The sequence below is a fragment of the Hyaena hyaena genome, unplaced genomic scaffold, assembly GCF_003009895.1.
Source record: "Hyaena hyaena isolate Hyena2069 unplaced genomic scaffold, ASM300989v1 scaffold_193, whole genome shotgun sequence".
Classification (NCBI taxonomy): domain Eukaryota; kingdom Metazoa; phylum Chordata; class Mammalia; order Carnivora; family Hyaenidae; genus Hyaena; species Hyaena hyaena.
Window position 1 is genome coordinate 1,916,771 of NW_024080823.1, and position 19,573 is coordinate 1,936,343.

The following is a 19,573-nucleotide window of genomic DNA, read 5'->3' on the forward strand; positions in this document are numbered from 1 at the left end:
CTCCCATGGTCAAACATTCACCAGCCTGCCACTGGGGGTGTGCCTGAGTGAACTTGTTTGTCTGTCTTTCCTTAATGCAACATAAGCTCCCTTAGTATGTGTTCTTTATCTGCCTTGTTCCTGTTTTATTCCAGCCTGTAGACCAGTGCCTGGTACGTTGTGGGCTCTCCCTAACTCTCTGTGGAATGAATGGGTCCTGCAGAGCCGTTGAAAGAGAGGTACAAGGAGAAGCTTGTTTAGCTACAAATACGGAGGAGGTGCTATAAACATCAAGAGAGAAAAATAAGGGGGGCGGGGATAACCTAAACCTTACTTGGGCTCCTCTTTGGACCGTGCCCCTAGATGAGTAGCTGGATAAATATATTTATTTTATGGTGGTAAATACTTCATCATCATGTATAGGGAAGGCCAACAAATGTGTAGTCAATACTCAACCCTAGGTGCATGTAGGAGTCACTTGGAGTACTTTTAAAAATAATTCTGATGCCCATGTACCGTTCACAGACTCAATCAAGAATCTCTGGGGGGACCTGGGCAACAGTATATTTTTTAAGTGCCCAGGTTATTTTCATGCGCAGCCTGGGTTAAAAACCACTGGATTGGACATCAGGTTAGGACCAGATTGGGAGCAGTCTGAGCTCTACTCTGTGAATATTGGGGGGCCATCAGCATCAGGGCTCAGGAAGTGTCTTCATTCAGTAATTTATTTTTTATTCTACAATGATTGAATTCCTACTAGGAACCGGGAATACAAAAATGTACAAGACACATGACCTACGCAGACAAGAAGTTTACAGTCTTGCAGGGAAGATACCAATCTGGGTTTAATGAAGTATTTTAGATGCTGTCATGAAAGGCTCAGTTAAGAATCAAAGGAGAAGATGATCAGTTCAGTCTAGGATGAGGGGGAGAGTCAGGAAATGGTACACAGAGGTCAACAGGAGCTGTGGTCGATGACTAAGCGTTTTCAGGTGAACAGTGTGGAAGGGTCTCCCTCTTTCTCCGTCTCTCTCCCTCTCTATATGTGTATACTTAATTTTTAAATATTTTGTATATGTAATATAAAAGTATATTTATAAACATTATAAATTCCTGTACACACACACACACACACACACACACACAGATTGAGAGAGAGAAGATAATTTGTCTCCCTAGCTGATTCCAATCCTGTTCTCTTCCCACTCCTAGGACCACTAAGTGGGAAGTCTCTAAGTCTCCTTTAATCCCTAAAACTATGTAATTTAGATGCCAGTTTGTTACATTGTACCAGGTCTGAGTCTATACATAAACTGTATATTATTTTACTGATGAGAAATGTGAGATTTGAGAAGGTTCTTGAACCTTATAAGCAAGAGTGTGGTATGTTACAAGGACAGAGTTTTACAGCAGAATCCCAGCAGTTAGAAGATTTTTCCCTCATAGAAGGACAAATATCACATGTTTGCACGTATAGGAGGATTAGGAGGAACTTAACTGAGGACCATGGGGGAGAAGAAAGGGGAAAATGGTGGGGGAAAGGGAGAGAGGCAAACCATGAGAGACTCTTGAATTCTGAGAACAAACTAAGGACTGATGGATGGGGGGGAAGGGGAGAGATGGGCATGGAGGAGGGCACTTGTGGGGATGAGCACTGGGTGTTATATGGAAACCAATTTGACAATAAACTATTTGTAAAGAAAAGACTGAAGTGATATCAAGTATCTTTTCTAACCACAATGGTATAAAACCAGATTTCAATTATAAGGAAAAAAAACCAAACTGGAACAAACAAACACACAGAGTCTAAACAATACACTATTAAATAAACAATAGGTCAACAAAAAAATAAAAGCGGAAATAAAATATTACACTGAGACAAATAAAAATGGAAACACAGCATTCCAAAATCTATAGGATTTAGAAAAAGCAGTTTCAAGAGGAAAGTTTATAGCAACATAGGCCTACTTCAAAAAAAAGAAAAGAAAAACCAACACACACAGACACACACACACACACACACACATACACACACACAGAAAAAAAACGATAACAATCTAATCTTAAACCTAAAGGAACTAGAACACAAAAAAAGCCCACAGTTAATAGAGGAAAAAAATTATGAAGACCAGAGCATAAATAATTAAATAGTGTAAAAAAAAAAAAAAAGAGGTCAATGAAACTAAGAACTGGTTCTTTGAAAATATAAACAAAATAAACCCTTGGCCAAATTCATCAAGAAAAAAAGAGAGGGCCCAAATAAATAAAATCAGAGATGAAAGAGAGGTTACAACTAACACCACAGAAATACAAAGGATTATAAGAAACTACTATGAAAAATTGCATGCCAACAAATTAGACAACTTAGAACCTACAAAAAATGAAATATATAATCTTAAAAGAGTGAATCAGGAAGAAACAAAATCTTAACTGACCAATTACTAATAATGATATTGAATCAGGAATCAACAAAACTCCCAACAAATAGAAGTCCAGAATCAGTGGTTTCCCAGGTGAATTCTACCAAACGTTTAAAGAGTATCTACTCTTTTCAAACTACTACAAAATATTTAAGAGGAAGGAACACTTCTAAATTCATTCTACAAGGCCAGCATTACCTTGATAAGAAAACTAAAGACACTGAAAAAAAGAAAGAAAGAAAGAAAGAAAGAAAGAAAGAAAGAAAGAAAGAAAGAAAGAAAAGAAAAGAAAAGAAAATTATTATATGCCAATAACCCTGATAAACACAGATAGATGCAAATTCCTCAATAAAATTTTAGCAAGTGGAGTTCAAGAATGCATTAAAAGGATCATACATCACGATCAAGTGAGTTTTATTCCAGGGATGCAAGGATGGTTCAATATTCACAAATCAATCCACATAATATGCCACATTAACAAAGGAAAAAATCATATGATGGTCTCAAGAGATGCAGAGAAAGCGTCTGACAAAATCCAATAGACATTTATGGTAAAAACTCTCAATAAAGTATGTTTAAAGGAAAGATACAAAATAATACAGGACATATATGACAAAAGCATAGCTAACATCATGTTCAATGGTGAAAAACAGAGCTTTTCCTCTAAGATCAGGAACAAGACATGGATTCCATCCTTGCCACTTTTATTCATCATAGTTCTAGAAGTCCTATTCACAGCAATCAACAAGAAAAAGAAATACAAGGGGCACCTGGGTGGCTTAGTTNGAGATGGGCATGGAGGAGGGCACTTGTGGGGATGAGCACTGGGTGTTATATGGAAACCAATTTGACAATAAACTATTTGTAAAAAAAAAAAAAAATGAAATGAACTCAATCTGTAAAAACAACAAAACCTCAGACTGAAAAAAAATCAATAAAAAGTTTTTAATAAAAAAAAAAGATTTTTCCCTCATATATTCTTCATACTTTGTATATGTGGGCATAAAAGTGTATGTATCTGCATATTTCACATGTTTTACATGCTACCCTTTTGATATTGAAACTCCTCATAAATGCTCTTTTGTTTATATTCTCATAATGCCTAGTCATGTTCTCACCTTAACATTCTATTCTTTTTTATGTTATTTCAACATTTAGTCATTCAGTTCTTCTATATTCCAAACACAGCTAGATGTTGGGAAATACAAAGAGGACATGTGTTTTCTGTCTTCAAGATACTTGCATTTTAGGATGACAGACATTCAAACTCTTGTGGATACATATTATGATAGATGGAGGTACCGTATAAAGACGTTCTGATGGGGAAGGAAGAGTAAGTCCATCTGGGCAACTCAAGGAGAGTTTTCTCAGAAGAGTGGTGCTGGAGTAAGGATGACAGAGGAACAAAAAGGCCCTCCAAGCACAGAGAGGAGCATGTGCAAAGGCCCAGAGGCATGTCAACAATTGTTTCGGGGAAACGCAGATCATCTGCTATTGAGTAGACCTTAGCATGATGGCCAATGAGCCTGGAGAGGGAGGGACAGGCCAGTTCATGACGACACCAGGAGTGGCTTAGGTCTTATTCTACAGGAGGTGGGCAGTCATTTAAGTATTTTAAGCAGGGAACAATTTGGTCAGAATTGTGTTTTGAAAAGAGCATAGACAGCATGGAGGGTAGAGTCAAAGGGTCAAGGAGACCAGTGAGGAGGCTACTGTGATAAAGTGCACAGGCTGGACCTGTGGCTGAGTAGATGTGCTGCATTCTTAAAGGCCACCTTAACGGGATCAGATGGATTGTGTGTAAGGGTGAGGAGGAGGGGGGTCTAGAGTAATGCCAAGGGATGTAGATGGCATGGTGGTTGTTGAGATTTCTGTTATTTTTTGTAAACTCCAGACAATAAGCAGGTTGTAGGACTGTGCAGAGGAGAAATGAGTTCAGTTTTAGAAAGGCCAAATGTGGGGGTGCCTGGGTGGCTCAGTCGGTTAAGCATCTGGCTTCGGCTCAGGTCATGATCTTACAGTTTGTGGGTTCGAGTCACATGTCAGACTCTGCTGACAGCCTGGAGCCTGGAGCCTGCCTTGGATTCTGTGTCTCCCTCTCTCTCTGCCCCTCCCCTGCTCATGATGTACCTCTCAAAAATAAAGTTTAGAAAGGCCAAATGTGAAGTGTTGACAACTAAGTGTGTATATCAGGAGCTCCCATGGGAGAAGAGAACCAAGCAAGAGATTCGACCGCAAGTATAATTAGTATATAAAGCCAGTTGAGTAGGTGAGAGTACTCAGTACAGTGGGTGGAGTGAAGACAGGAAGTTGGAGATGTTAACATTAAGGGGAATGGGAGGAAAGAAGAAATATTTTAGTTTTGGGTGAAATTTTCCCCCAGGGTTGAGAAATCATTGGATTAGAGAAAGGAGGTGGATCTTCTGCTGTGACAAGAGTCATGAATTAAAAACTAAAGTAAGGGGGTGCCTGGGTGGCTCAGTCAGTTAAGCGTCCGATTTTGGCTCAGGTCATTGATCTCACAGTACATGAGTTTGAGCTGTGCTTTGGGCTCTGTGCTGACAGTTTGGAGCCTGGAGCCTGCTTCACATCCTGTGTCTCCCTCTCTCTCTGCCCCTCCCCCTCTCGTGCTCTCTCTCTCTCCTCCCTCTCAAAAATGAATAAATGTTAAAAACAAAAAAACAAAGTAGGAAAATTTCAGGATGGTTGGAGGTGGGGAAAGGAGGGAGCCCTTGAGAATGGTGTCAGGCCATAGGGAGGTCTAGGAAGATAAAGACTAGAAAGAGGTCAGGGTTTAATGATTAAATTAGAAAGGAATAATAGTGAGTGTTGCATGTTTTAATAACAATGTATGGAAAATAAGTCAAATGTCCATTATTAAAAGTAATATAGAGGAAACTGAAAGGACAAGGAGGCGGTTTTACATGAAGTGAAAAACTCAAGTGGCAAATCAAACTATGTGTGTCGGGTGGCAATGTGTCTACGTGCCCAGAAAAAAGCGTGCACTAAAATGGTCCCTGGGTCACTGGACGACAGGTGATTGTAATTTTCTTCTTTGTGCTTTACTGTAACTTCCAGATTCTTATAAGGAGCACTTATCACTTTGGTAATTAGCGGGGAAAATGATTGATTGATTGATTGATTGATTGATTTGCTTTAAAACATTTTATTAGGGGGGCCTGGGTGGCTCAGTGGGTTGAACTTCTAAGTCTTAAGTTTGGCTCAGGCCATCTGCATCAGGCTCTTCACTGAGCATGGAGCCTGCTTGGGATTCTCTCTCTCTCTCTCTCTCTCTCTCTCTCTCTCTCTCAGTACCTTTGATCAGTGCATTTTGCTCTTGTTCATATGTCCTCAAATAAAAATGTTGGCAACAATGAAACCTTACCAGTGTAGTCCCTAATTTGCCCTAGTTTATTTTATAGTATGTGCATTACTTTCTTTCATTTTCCTTACCCACAGAAGGAGCTCAAAAAATGGGATGAATTTGAAGATATTTTAGAGGAGAGGAGGCATGTCAGCGACTTGAAATTTGCAATGAAATGCTATACACCTCTTGTCTATAAGGGAATTATTCCTTGCAAGCCAAGTGATATTAAATACAGTGTTCTCAATTCTGAAGAGGTTCATTATGTCATTAAACAGGTAAGTGATTCCCTCTTCAACCACAGCCAACAGAGAGCAGCACAAGTTTGAATGGTGCGGGTCCACTTAGAGTGGATATTTTTTTTAATAAATATAGTACAGTACTGTAAATGTATTTTCCTTATGATTTTCTTAGAAACATTTTCTCTAGCTTATTGTAAGAATACAGTATATAATACATATGACATAGAAAATAGGTGTGAATCAACTCTTCATGTTATCTGTAAAGCTTCCAGTCAATAATAGGCTATTGGTTAAGATTTTTGGGAGTCAGAAGTTACTCATGGGTTTTCAACTGCATGGAGGGTTGGCATCCAGCGCCCACGTTGTGCAAGGGTCAACTGTAGTCTGATAGGGAACGACAACAGTGGTATAATCAATTGACAATGAAATCTGAGAAGACATGCTGATGGGAGCCCAGTATACAGGGGCGCTAATTACTTATAGGGCAAGTAATTTGTGTAGGGAGTTGGAAACATGATTCTTTGTGTCCATTGACTGATGAATGGATAAAGAAGATGTGGTGTGTACACACACACACACACACACACACACACACACACACAATGGAATACTACTCGATGATGAAAAAGAATGAAATCTTACCATTTGCAACAACATGGATGGAACTGGAGGGGACTGTGCTGAGCAAAATAAGTCAGCCAGAGAAAGACAGATATGATTGCACTCCTGTGTGGAGTTTGAGAAACTTAACAGATGAACATAGGGGAAGGGAAGGAAAACTGAGAGGGAAGCAAACCATAAGAGACCCTTAAATACAGAGAACAAACTGAGGGGTGCTGGAGGGGAGGTGGGTGGGGGGATGGGCTAGATGGGCAATGGGCATTAAGGAGGACCCTTATCAGGATGAGCACTGGGTGTCCTAAGTAAGAGGTGAATCACTGGGTTTTACTCCTGAAGGCAAGACTACACTGTATGTTAACTCACTTGAATTTAAATTTAAAAAAAAAGGAAAAAGTTGATGTTTTTATAATGATACCTACCTGAAAGATGATTAGGGGTTGTCCAGGTGAAGTGGGTGAAGAAGTGTTCCTAGCAGAGCAGATAACATTTTCCCTTTGGTTTTCAAACCTCACTCACAGCACATTAAAATTGCTGGAGAAGCTTTCAGGAATCCCTGTGCATAGATCTCACCCCGATACTAATTAAATCAGAACATCAGAGGGAAGGAGCTAGAGAAGCCCAGTTAACTCCAAAGTATAGTGAAGTTTGGGAACCACCTGCTTATTTTAAGGACTAGAGAGCATGCGTACTCTCAGTACTAGAAGCAGTTCGGTACGACCAGACCCAAGAGGGCACGGAGGGGTAGTGATAAGAATTGAGACTGGAGAGCCGAGCAGCGGCCACATAGTGAAGGGTTTTATAAACCATCCAGAGCAATTTGATTTTACCCTACGTAAGGTTTCAGGTTGGAGTGTGGCCTCATCGGTGTCTGTTTTAGAAGCGCCATTCTGCTACAGATGGAGGCGGGAAGTCTGGTTATGATGCTTTTGCCAAGATAATTCCTTTTGTGGGATCATACTTGCCTAGACTGGTAAGCACTCGTAGAAACAAAGCTGGACAGATTTAAGAAGTTTAAGAGATGGAGTAGACCTTATTTAATGACCAGTCGGGTGAACGAAGGGAAGGAAAAAGACTCAAAAATGAGAGCACCATTCGCTGCCATAGGGAGCCCAGGAGAGGGGACAGACTTGGGAGAAACGCTCAGTTCTGTCTTGGACATGCGATTCAGAGGCCTCAGGATACAGGGATTCGGTGGGCCGGATGACCGCTTCTTGAGGGCCGGCTCTCCCTGTATATTGCCCAGGTGCCTTTGTGCCTTGAGGTTTACCTGGAGAGGTTTTTTACTTCATTGGCTTTTAAGTGGAATTTAGTCAGGTTTATGGCCTCAGAAAAGCTCTTTATTTCTGCTGTTTTCTTCTGATTTGAACATATGACCTGTGCTCCTAATTGTTCTGTTTTAATCTGTCCTTCATGATCTTTCTTGGAAAAACAGCCTCCTCTGACTGGGCCTATTTCATAAGTGAAGTTTCCTCATCAATTAGAGGCTAAAGGCAGTGATTCTCACTACTGACTCTTTGTTAGACCTTTTACAGAAAGTTAACTGTTATTATCCACCAGTATGTAAACTCCATGAAGGCGAAAATTTTATCTCTCTTAATGACTCTTTTTTTTTATTTTTTTATTTCTATATTTCTGTATTCTATATTTTATCTTTTTTTTTTTTTTTTTTGCTGAATTCCTAGTGCGTAGCACATAGTACACATTCAGCAAATATTTCTTGAATGAATGAATGAAAAAAAAATGCCTTGGTCCTGTCCGCAGAGATCCTGATTTAATTGGTCTGGAATAGGACCCACGCATCTCTGCCTTCTTCTTTTTCTTCTTCTTTTTAAAAGCTTCCCAGGGGTGCCTGGGTGGCTTAGTTGGTTAACGTCCGACTTTCGCTTAGGTCATGATCTCACGGTTCGTGGGTTCAAGCCCCGCGTCAGGCTCTGTGCTGACTGCCAGCTCAGAGCCTGGAGCTTGTTTCAGTCTGTGACTCCCTCTCTCTCTGACCCTCCCCTGCTCACGCTGTCTCTCTCTCTGTCTCCTAGAAATAAATAAACATTAAAAAAATAAAAATAAAAATAAAAAAATAAAAGCTTCCCAGGTAGGGGCACCTGGGTGGCTCACTCAGTTAAGTGGCCCACTTCAGCTCAGGTCATGATCTCACGGCTTATGGGTTTAAGCCCTGCGTCAGGCTCTGTGCTGACGGCTCAGAGCCTGGAGCCTGCTTCAGATTCCCTGTCTACATCTCTCTGCCCCTCCCCTCCTCATGCTTTGTCTCACTTTCTCAATAAATAAACATTAATAAAAGCTCCCCAAGTAATTCTGGTGCATAGCCAGGTTAAACATGACTGACACAAGCCAGTGTTTCTCAAACTCAGCTGTGCTTTTGAGAAAAAAATCCCAGAGTATAGGTAGATCGGAATTGTTATAACTCAAGATTATGTAACACAACTGGGCCCTCTGTGTTACCCAAGAATTCTTTGTTTCCCCAGTGAAGTCTCTTCCATTCTTCAAAATGACAGCGTCCATGTCCATCCTGTTCTTTCTGAGCCTCCCATCTCCGCCCTTTACCCTCAACTTTTCTTCCCACTTCACAAAAATTGTAAACCATTATGTGCCAACTCTCAACTTGCTATGATCAAGCTACTGATTGACCTGCATCTGATACCCATCATTCTCTTCTTCCTTCCTGTTCAGAGGGGACAGGGAGCCATTTCTCCTGTTGGGAGTATAATCCCTCCCCTATTCCTTTGCTCTGAACTTCACCTGCTCCCTTCTCCTCAAGGACTTTGCTCTATTGTGTGTCCCCTCAAATGTCTTCAACTTCTTACTCTTCTTTACCATCCTCACTGAACATACTTAATTCTCTTCCAGCTTAAATCAGCCTTTGAGCACATTCCTGCCCCCCCCTCCCCCCCTTATGACACAGCACTTCCTTTCCCCCTTATGATCTACTCTTGGAAGCAGTTGGGTGTTTTCTGTACTTTCTCACCCCCTGTGTATATGCAGCTCCAGCTCACTGGAATCTGGTTTCTAACCCACTGTAATTACTCTCCCCAGGATTGCAAATGTCTTCCTTCCTTACAGCTAAAATCAACCTTGTTGGAATCCTTTGTAGCCGTTGGCACACTCTCCTTCCTTTTTTTGTTTTTTAAAGACATTTTTAGGTACTCTCTACACTCAGCATGGGACCTGACCTCACAACCCCGAGATCAAGAGTCCCATGATCCGGGGCACCTGAGTGTCTCAGTCAGTTAAACGTCCAACTCTTGATTTTGGGTGAGATCATGATCTCATGGTTCATGAGACTGAGCCCCACATTAGGCTCTGCTGACAGTGCAGAGCCTGCTTGGGACTCTCTCCCTCTCTCTCTGCTCTGCTCTGCTTGCACTCGTTCAATCTCTCTCTCTCAAAAATAAATAAACCTAGGGGCATCTGGGTGGCTCAGTCAGTTAAGCAAAGCATCTGACTTGGGCTCAGGTCATGATCTCACGGTTCATGGGTTCGAGCCCCGCGTCGGGCTCTGTGCTGACAGCCAGCTCAGAGCCTGGAGCCTGTCTTCGGATTCTGTATCTCCCTCTCTGTCTGACCCTCCCCTGCTCATGCTGTCTCTCTCTCTCTCTCTCTCTGTGTGTGTCTCTCTCTTTCTGTCTCTTTCTCTCTCTCTCTCTCTCAGAAATAAGTAAAACATTTAAAAAAGATAAAAATAAATAAACCTAAAAACAGAAAAATAATCATGCTCCACCCACTCAGTAGGGCATACCCCCACCCACCAAATCTTTTTGATCATTTCCTCAGTTGTCTTTAGGTGCTTCTTTGCCTTCTCCTGTCTCTTTAAATGCTGCTGTTCCTCAACTTTTTGTTCTAACCACTTATTCTAACTCACTGAGCAGTTTTATTTATTACCAGAATTGTAAGTATCTTCCTTATGCTGATAACTTATGTCATGTTATGTTATAAGCATATAACAGTATGTAATAAATAATAATTAGCATTGCTTCAGCTCAGATCTTTTTTGAGACCCATATTTTTATGTCTACTGGAATACCTACTTGGAAAATCCAGAAGCCTCTCAGATTCAGATTGTCTGAATCAAACTCTCTGACCCTCCCATCCCCACTGCGGTCCCACCCCCACCTCACCCCCACACACACCCTGTTTTCCATATTTCCAAGAACAACCCCTCTGTGTGCCTGCTGCTTAAACCACAAGCATGCCACCTTCAGCTTCCTGCTTCCCCTTCATCCTTGTCAGTCACCGGGAGATGCCGATGTGTTCTCCTCAAGAGCTCTTGTCTATCTTTCCAACTCTGTGGCCACTTTGGCTCCAACTCCAGGCTGTCTTTGGCTCACAGGATGTAAGAGGCGCCATCAAAGGGCTTTTAGCCGAGGACAGATGAGATGTGTGGAGACAGACTGAAGAGGGACAGCACCCAGACAAGCACTTACAAGGCTTTGGCTCGTCTTTTAATCTCTTGGGTTTCCAGGAAGAGGAAGACATATCTGTGGAGCAAATGAGAAGCCCACTTGAACAGAACAAGAGATCAGCTCATTCTCTGACTCCACGCTTTCCTCCAGTCTTGGAGAAGGCATTCCTTCTGAATAGACCAGCCTGCTCCCCTGCATTCTTCATCTGCCTAATTCTTTCAGACCCCGGGGGTCATGTCTTTCCTACTCTTCAGCCTTTTCCCCGGCCCCACTGGTGTGCGTGCTTCCTGGCTGGGGGATGGCCCACTTGGCCACATAGTCTCTTTCCAGCACACGATCTCTCTCTCCCTTCTCAGCCCAGCTTTTCCACGGGCCGTGCACCTCATCCAGTAAAGGTCGCTGTGGATCTCCAAGGGACCCGATCCTAGGGGCCCTTTTAGTCTTCACTGTCTCTTAACTGTGTCAGTGTTTGTTGGGCAGTCACTCCTGCAAGACCTCTCTTGACACTTGCGGCACCCCACAGTATAGTTCTCTTCATATCCCCCTTGCTAATCTCTGTACAAGCTCTTGCATCCGCCAGGCAAGCGGTTTTCAAGGTTGAACCCTGAGGCTTCTTTACCCCTGCAGCCTCCCTCACCCATTTTGTCCATCTTCTTCATTTTCGTTCCCAACCGTGGCCTGGTGGTACTCAGACAGGACCTCTAGCGTTGGCTGATTATCAGGGTTCAGACTTGTGTCTCTAACCGTCCTGTTCCCTGCAGGTCATCTAATTTGTATGTCTCACAAACCCCTCAGAATCCATACACCCGCCTTCTCCACCCCTACACCATACTGCCTTCTACCCCTGGTCTGTGTCCCCCATTTCAGGACTGCACCACCATCCATTCTGTTGCCTGAAACAACTGAGCATCTCCCTGCCCTCCGCCTTCTCCCTAGCACCTGTCATTACTTTTGTTTGGGCCTTTTCTGTCTCCGGCCTCAACTATTTTGATAGTTCTTCAAATGTACTCCCTTTCCTAGGCTTGTTTCCTGAAATCCATCTTTACCACGAACCCATGGATTCCTCTGTTTCCCTGAAAAAGATAAAATACAGAGCTAGGTAGAGGATAATTATCCATTTGTGAAGGTATCAGAGGCCACTGAACTGTTTATTTTGAAATGGCTCATTTGATGGTATGTTAATTTGACCTCATTTTTTTTTTTTTTTTTTTTTTTTTTTTTTTTTTTTNTTTTTTTTTTTTTTTTTTTTTTTTTTTTTTTTTTTTTAAAGAGAAGCAGTCTCCTCACTGCATGTAATTTAGGAAGCTAGGATTCCAGCATCCTACCCTCTGACCTTCTGGGCCTCATCCTAAAGCAGAACATTGTCCTCCGCAAAGGATAATTGTTACTTATCACACAGACTCCACTTTTTTCCAACATGCTTGTTTAGGGGAAAGTAAAAAGAGTCAGATTAGGATTCCTTAAGGGCAGAAACTGACCTGTTCATCTCCAGGCCTAGCTCCAGGCCCATATTTTGTTCTCTTTACAATAAGAGGTGGTGTATCCCATGTGAATAAAGGGAGTTCCGTTGTGAGGGCATCGATTTCACTAGTTGCTCTTTGATACTTGGGAGAGTTTTGTCCCAGTGACCTGTATATCTGAGTAAACAGTTATTGCAACATAAGCTGGGATTTTTACCTTATATATTACCTTGTAATGGCATTGAGCAAGCAGGTAGAGTGCTGCAACAATCTACTGAAAGAATTACTGCTAAATACGTAATCTAAGACACTAATTCATAGACAACAGCATATGTTAGAGAATTTCGTTGTAAGCTTATTAACAAATCAGATGAAAGGGGAGATGTTTTCTTTAGTCTAAAATGCTGTCCTTGAAAGATGATTCTCTTTGAATTTCTAGTCTGTGAAGGTATCTAAATAGGATCATTTATCTACTTTGGTTGTATTGGAAAATAAATTATGTCAGTTTACATGAAGAGAGCATAGCATTTTCGAGCTATATAGTATTGGTCCATTTGGAACTAGTCACCGGCGTGAGGGAATACAGTTCTGGCTTCTTCAGAAACATCCCCCGCTTTCCCTTCTCCTTCTAGCTTTCCAAGGAATCCCTTCAATCTGTCGATGTCCTCCGCGAGGAAGTTTGTGAGATCTTGGATGAAATGAGCCACAAACTGCGTCTGGGAGCCATCCGTTTTTTTGCCTTTGCCCTGAGCAAAATATTTAAACAAATTTTCTCAAAAGTGTGTGTAAATGAAGAAGGTATTCAGAAAGTGAGTATTGCTTGTTTAAAAACAATCTCTTCTTCTACCCTCATGATATAATCAATGAGGAGACATCTCCCTTTGCACCGAATGAGCAGGCCCTTGGCCTCAGGCACGCAGGCTGGGCAGAAGAGGTGATGTTTGATACTTTCAGATCTGCAGACAGGAGACTAACTTACTCAGTCAGGTAACGCTTATAGGCTAACCGACTGTCAGATGTCCGCAAAGTTACAGAAGAAATACCAAGAATCTCTGTCTATGATTCACCTAGATTCCCCTACAGTATTTCCTTAATCCTTTCCTCAGTGCTCCGGTGTGTTTTTCCCATAAACAGTTAATGACACTCCCTCCCTTCTGGTGCAATTATCAAAATAAGCAACCTGACGTTTAGCACCAGAATACAGACCTTGTTCGTAGTTGACCAATTGTCCCAGTTCTGTCTCGTTAGCAAAAGGAAATCTTACATCATGCGTTACATTCAGCTTCCTTATCTCTGTAGACCCTTTTAATTTTAGAACAATACCTTGTCCTTTGTTTGTGTTTTGTGTTAGTTTTAGGGAAAAAAAAACAACAACCAGACCAGTTACTTTATAGCTTGCCTTGATTTGGATTTGAGTGATGTTTTCTCAGTGGTAGAGTCACATTGTGTCCCTCTCAGGGCAGCAGGTCAGGAGCCCTTGGGGGCTGTCTGTCTTCAGCATGGTCTGTCTTCACACCTGCTGCTGTGTACTTCAGCATTTGGTAAAGGTGGCATTAGCCAGGTTTCTACACTAGAAAGTTACTGTGTCTCCCTTTGTAATGAATAAGTATCTTGTGGAGAGATGCTTCAAGAATGGTCCACTGTACTTCCTCCATTAGCTTTTACATTGACCGAACCAATTATTACTCTAATGATTGCCAAATGGTGATTTTTCTAATTCCATCAGTCCTGTTAATAGCCCACTTTCTTCTGAAAGGAAGAGCTTTTCTTATTTTTATTCATTTATGTTTTTTAATACTGGTTTTCCTCTTACCAAGAAGCCCTCACCTTCATTGGCCTTCCTGTACATGTCTTTTTAAGGTTTATTTTATACAGTCATTTACTTTACTTTCAAGTATTCTTTTTTCCTCCTCTGACTCATTTCTAGATTGCCGGCTTACTCTCTGGATCTCTGTCAAGGAATGTTTGGTAAAGCCATCCAGAGAGGGGCGTCTAGGTGGTTCACTTGGTTGAGCGGTGACTTCAGCTCAGGTCATGATTTCATGGTCTGTGGGTTTGAGCCCCGCATCAGGCTGTGTGCTGACAGCTCGGAGCCTGGAGCCTGCTTCGGATTCTGTGTCTCTCTCCGTTTTTGCCCCTCCGCTGCTCACACTCTGTCCCTCAAACATAAATAAATTAAAAAGAAAAAAAAAAACCATCCAGAGAATGTTGTCTGGCCATGTCGACTTAACTGATCACACATTACCTTGCCTTGGTGAATTATATTTAGATTTAAAAAAAGAAAAACAGATAACATACTGATACCAGTGAATATATTTGAGATATCTTGATAGCCTACAGAATATATCTGGAAGTCAAATTGCAACCATTCTCCTGCAGCCAGTCCAGTGTATAGAGAAATACCATACCTCTCATTTATTCTACTATCCCAGATTTGTTTTCATTAATCTACCTGGAAGAAGGTTTGTTCCCTCTTACTACATGCAATTAGTCTAGCACTAAGAGCTGACTTTTTTTAAAGTTTATTTATTTTTTGAGAGACCCAGCACAACTGTGCAAGCAGGGAATGGGCAGAGAGAGGGGGAGAGGGCGATTCCCAAGCAGGTTCCACGCTGTCAGCATGGAGCCCAACACAGGGCTCGATCTCACCAACGGAGAGATCATGACCTGAGCTGAAATCAGGAGTCAGACACTTAACCACCTGAGCCTCCCACGTGCCCTGACAGCTGACGTTTTAATTCAGGCTGATTTCCGTTCCATTCCCAGCTCAGCCGTTGATCAGATGCATGACCCTGTCGCAAATGAACTTAATGCTTAGGCCTTATTTACAAATATGTGGAGTTAAGCAGTGCATGTGAAATGCTTAGTATGTAAAATGCTTAATATGGTGCCCAACTGGTAGGTTAGGGTTTATCACTGTTATTATTATTTTCTGTGAAATTTACATTTTTCATGGTTTTTCATCATGTGTGCTTATGTTAGTAAAACTCTGAAATGTAGTAGGGGATTCTGTATGTAGCAGGGGAGGCAGAAAGACCTTGTTATCCTTCGTGTTCCCTCTGTGCGTAAACACATGCTTCCTTTTTTTGATGTGAGATGTGATTTTAATAATATGACAACTGAAAGTATTAAAAACGGAATATTTATTTTAAAGCTGCAGCGAGCTATCCAGGAGCACCCGGTTGTTCTGCTGCCCAGTCATCGAAGTTACATTGACTTTCTGATGTTGTCTTTTCTTTTGTACAACTATGATTTACCTGTACCAGTCATAGCAGCGGGAATGGGTACGTATTGTCCCCCCCCTTTTTTTTAAAGTACAAAAATAGAAATATTCACCAAAGTGACTTTAACAGTTAGCGAGGTGTTTGAAGATGATGATGAGAATACCCTGTCCCTTCTCCCATCCGGTCCCGGGGTTTGCTAGTCTGGATTATGCCTCTCTGGGCTGAGCTTTGCTGCGGACGTAAGCAAGTGTGTGTGCACATGGAGGTTTTGGTTTAGGATGGAAAAATGAGATACCACCGACGTGTATTACTTGCCTTTGCTTTTTCTTATTTGATCATATATCCGTGGTTATCTCTAAAGTCAATAAATAGACCTACTGGTTTGTTTGTTTGTTTTTAATATATTTTTTGATCATGGTAAAATACATAAAACAGAAACCATACCGACTTACACGTTTTTCAGCATAGAGTTCAGTGGTATTTAGTATATTCACCTTGTTGGGCAGCCATCACCACCTTCCATCCACAGAGCTCCACCCACTTCTCGTCTTGCAAAACTGAACTTCTCTCCCCATTCACCTCCCCATTCTGCTCTCCCCCCAGCCCCTGCAGCCGCCATTCTACTTTCTGTCTCTCTGTGTTTCCTCTAGGAACCTCCTATAAGTGGAATCGTACAATATTTGTCCTTTTGTGACTGGCTTGTTTAACTCAGCGTAATGTCCTCGAGGTCCATCCATGTCATACCGTGTTTGAAAATTTTCTTCCTAAAGGCTGAATGACATTTCATTGTATGTATAGACCCATGTTGTTAAGTCCTTCATCCACCAGTGGACACTTTGGTTTCTTCCACCTCATGGCTACTGTGAATAATGCCGATGAACATAGGTGTACAAATATCTCTTTGAGTCTCTGCTTTAAGTTCTTCCAGGTGTATACCCAGAAGCAGAATTCCTGGGTTATGTGGTAATTTTATTTTTAATTTTTCAAGGAACCACTGTATTGTTTTCCACAGTGACTGCACCATTTTACATTCCCACCAGTGCAGTACACTAGGGTCCAGTTTCTCTACGTCCTCACCAATGCTTATTTTCGTGTGTGTGTGTGTGTGTGTGTGTGTGTGTTTAATAATGACCATCCTAATGGGTGTGCAGTGGTATCTCAGCATGATTTTGATTTGCATCTCCCTAATAAATAGTGATGTTGATCATCTTTTCATATACTTGTTGGCCATTTCTATATCTTCTTTGGAGAAGTGGCTACTCAAGCACATTGCCCATTTTTTAATCAGGTCATTTGGGTTTTTTTTGTTCTTGAGTTGTTGGGGTTCTTTATATATTCTGGATAATAGCCCTATATCAGATATATGATTTGCAAGGATTATTTTTCGCTTTTCTCATCAGGTGTCTCCCAAAGTTGACTTTGCACTCTCTCAGTGAAGCTTTTCTTTTTTCTTTATAGCCCAATTTCTCTGTCAGTTTCTTTTGTTCTCTGTGCTTTTGGTGTCATATCTGAGAAATGCAGGCCAAATGAAATGTCATAAAGTTTTACTCCTATAAACTATAAATTCTAAGAATTTTATAGTTTCAGGTCATATATTGGTCAGTCTTGAGTGAAATTTGTGTGCACTGTAAGGTCAAGGTCCAACTTCATGTCTAACATTTTAAGAGCTACATAGTATTCGGCACTGTAAGTGTATCATAGTTTGGCACTTTTGTGGTTTCAATTTTACGTATTTTTATATGAGTGTTTTTACTTCTATAAGACTGATTCCTAAAACCAGGATTGTTAAAGCAAATAATTGTTTATCACCTGCCTTTTGAGGTAGCCAGGAAAGTTGGGATACCTTGGTCAATAAATGCAGTAAACAGGTGAAAACTGCCAGGGACTTAACTACTTCAAAAGCATTTTCATCTGTACAAACATGTGAGGAAGTTATTTGAAAAGTAAGGAAAATGGAAAGAAGGGGGGGTTTAAAAGTGATGGTAGAACTCTTCCTCTCCTCCAAGACTTGCGGGATTTGTTCTGTGCCACTCAAAGAAGGCTGATCCTTTTCCCTCCTGGGTAAACAAGAACGGTGAGAGCTGCTCTGGACAGCTGTCCAGCATGGAAGACACGTGCTGGTCTGTCGTCCATGTCAGCAGCACTGCTAACTAAAGACCTCGGCGTGATGACGTTATTGAGCTGGTCCCTTTCCCTCTGAGGCCACGGTCTCTGGCGGTCTGGTCGGAAAAGCGAGGTGCGAGGGTTCCCTGGAGGTAGCCTCCCAGCCGGCCTGCCCACACAGCGCCTACTCTCCCATCATTCTGTTACCCGTCCTTAAGGGATGTTCATCTCGGGAAGTGTCATTGTTGATACCATAGGGCTGCCTGCCCTACGTGAAATCTTTCTTCACGGAGTGTGACTTTAGGTATTTATGGAAAGTTCCAAGACCTGCAAAAAAAGATGGTCCCCTTCTGTATTTATCTCCTAGACTTCCTTGGAATGAAAATGGTCAGTGAGCTGCTGCGGATGTCGGGTGCCTTTTTCATGCGGCGCACTTTTGGTGGCAATAAACTTTACTGGGCTGTGTTCTCTGAATACGTGAAAACCATGTTACGGGTAAATGCAGATGATTCCCAAGTACTTGTAAGCTGTGCTTCCTTTTCATGCGAGCTTGCCGGAGGAGCTCAGGATGCTCTTCCCGCTGCAGGAACGCGCATGGCCTCCGCAGTCCATCCGCCCCGCAGCCGTCTTGCCTGCGCTTCGCCCCTGCGCCCTGTGCGTGCGCAGTGTTGGTTCCAAAGGCAGGGGCGGAGGGGGGGCAGGGGGGTGTGGTGGGGAGCTTCGGGGAAGGAATCAAAAGAAGCTTTTCTCACTCTGAGAGTAGGCAATGGGTTTTGTGTTTTGTTTTGTTTCTTTTTGTTTTCTCTTTAAAGAATGGTTATGCTCCTGTTGAATTTTTCCTCGAAGGGACAAGAAGTCGCACTGCCAAGACACTGACTCCGAAATTTGGTAGGTCTTTTAGAGATTGAGGGAGGAATACAGACCCAGACGGAGCGGTGTGGTCATAGCTGCTGGATACAGCTTGCCGCTTTTTTTTCCGCTTTCAAGATAGTCTATCCTTTTTAAGTGTAACTGTTTCTTTAAGTCATAACTGTTTGTTTATGGGCTTAGTATATAATGCACTCTTCATGCTTCCTGTTTATATACCCATGTGTATCCACTTTTCAGTACACATGGAAAACCCTTTCTTCCTGGTTACAGGTCTTCTGAATATTGTGATGGAACCATTTTTTAAAAGAGAAGTCTTTGATACCTACCTTGTTCCAATTAGCATCAGTTACGATAAGATATTGGAAGAAACTCTTTATGCCTATGAGCTTCTGGGGGTGCCTAAGCCGAAGGAATCCACCACTGTGCGTAAATTTAGGATAACCAAAGTTGATTTTATTTGAATTTAAGAGAAACTGCTCGTTTATACACCAGCTCCTTTTGGAACTTACTCCTGTTTATTTTTGTGTCCCCTGTTGTGATGCCACTAGGGATTGCTGAAAGCCAGGAAGATTCTCTCTGAAAATTTTGGGAATATCCACGTGTACTTTGGAGACCCCGTGTCCCTCCGATCTCTGGCGGCCGGGAGGATGAGTCGGAGCCCGTATAACCTGGTTCCAAGGTGCATGACCTGTGTTCTCGTAACCAACACAGAGAAAAGGATGAAAACCTGGATGTGTCTTTGATTCTTGAGTTGACCCGTCCCAGGACCGCAGCGTCGTTATCTGAGATGACGTATCAGAGAAGCAGAAAGCTGCGGTTAAAGAATTGTGTTTGCCAAAGCGAACCATTAGCTGCAGGATATGTCTGTTGAACAC

The 19,573-nt window shown here is 42.0% G+C and overlaps 1 protein-coding gene across 1 annotated transcript in view; it reads left to right on the plus strand.

Annotated features, from left to right (window-relative positions):
* The window catches only part of GNPAT (glyceronephosphate O-acyltransferase), a 36,852-nt gene that overhangs the window by 3,526 nt on the left and 13,753 nt on the right, over window positions 1-19,573 (plus strand). Inside the window, exons 2-8 of the mRNA XM_039241235.1 lie at window positions 5,859-6,041; window positions 13,134-13,310; window positions 15,656-15,785; window positions 18,196-18,323; window positions 18,641-18,716; window positions 18,969-19,120; window positions 19,247-19,377. Coding sequence (XP_039097166.1) covers window positions 5,859-6,041; window positions 13,134-13,310; window positions 15,656-15,785; window positions 18,196-18,323; window positions 18,641-18,716; window positions 18,969-19,120; window positions 19,247-19,377 — 977 coding nt within the window. The remainder of the gene's footprint in view (window positions 1-5,858; window positions 6,042-13,133; window positions 13,311-15,655; window positions 15,786-18,195; window positions 18,324-18,640; window positions 18,717-18,968; window positions 19,121-19,246; window positions 19,378-19,573) is intronic.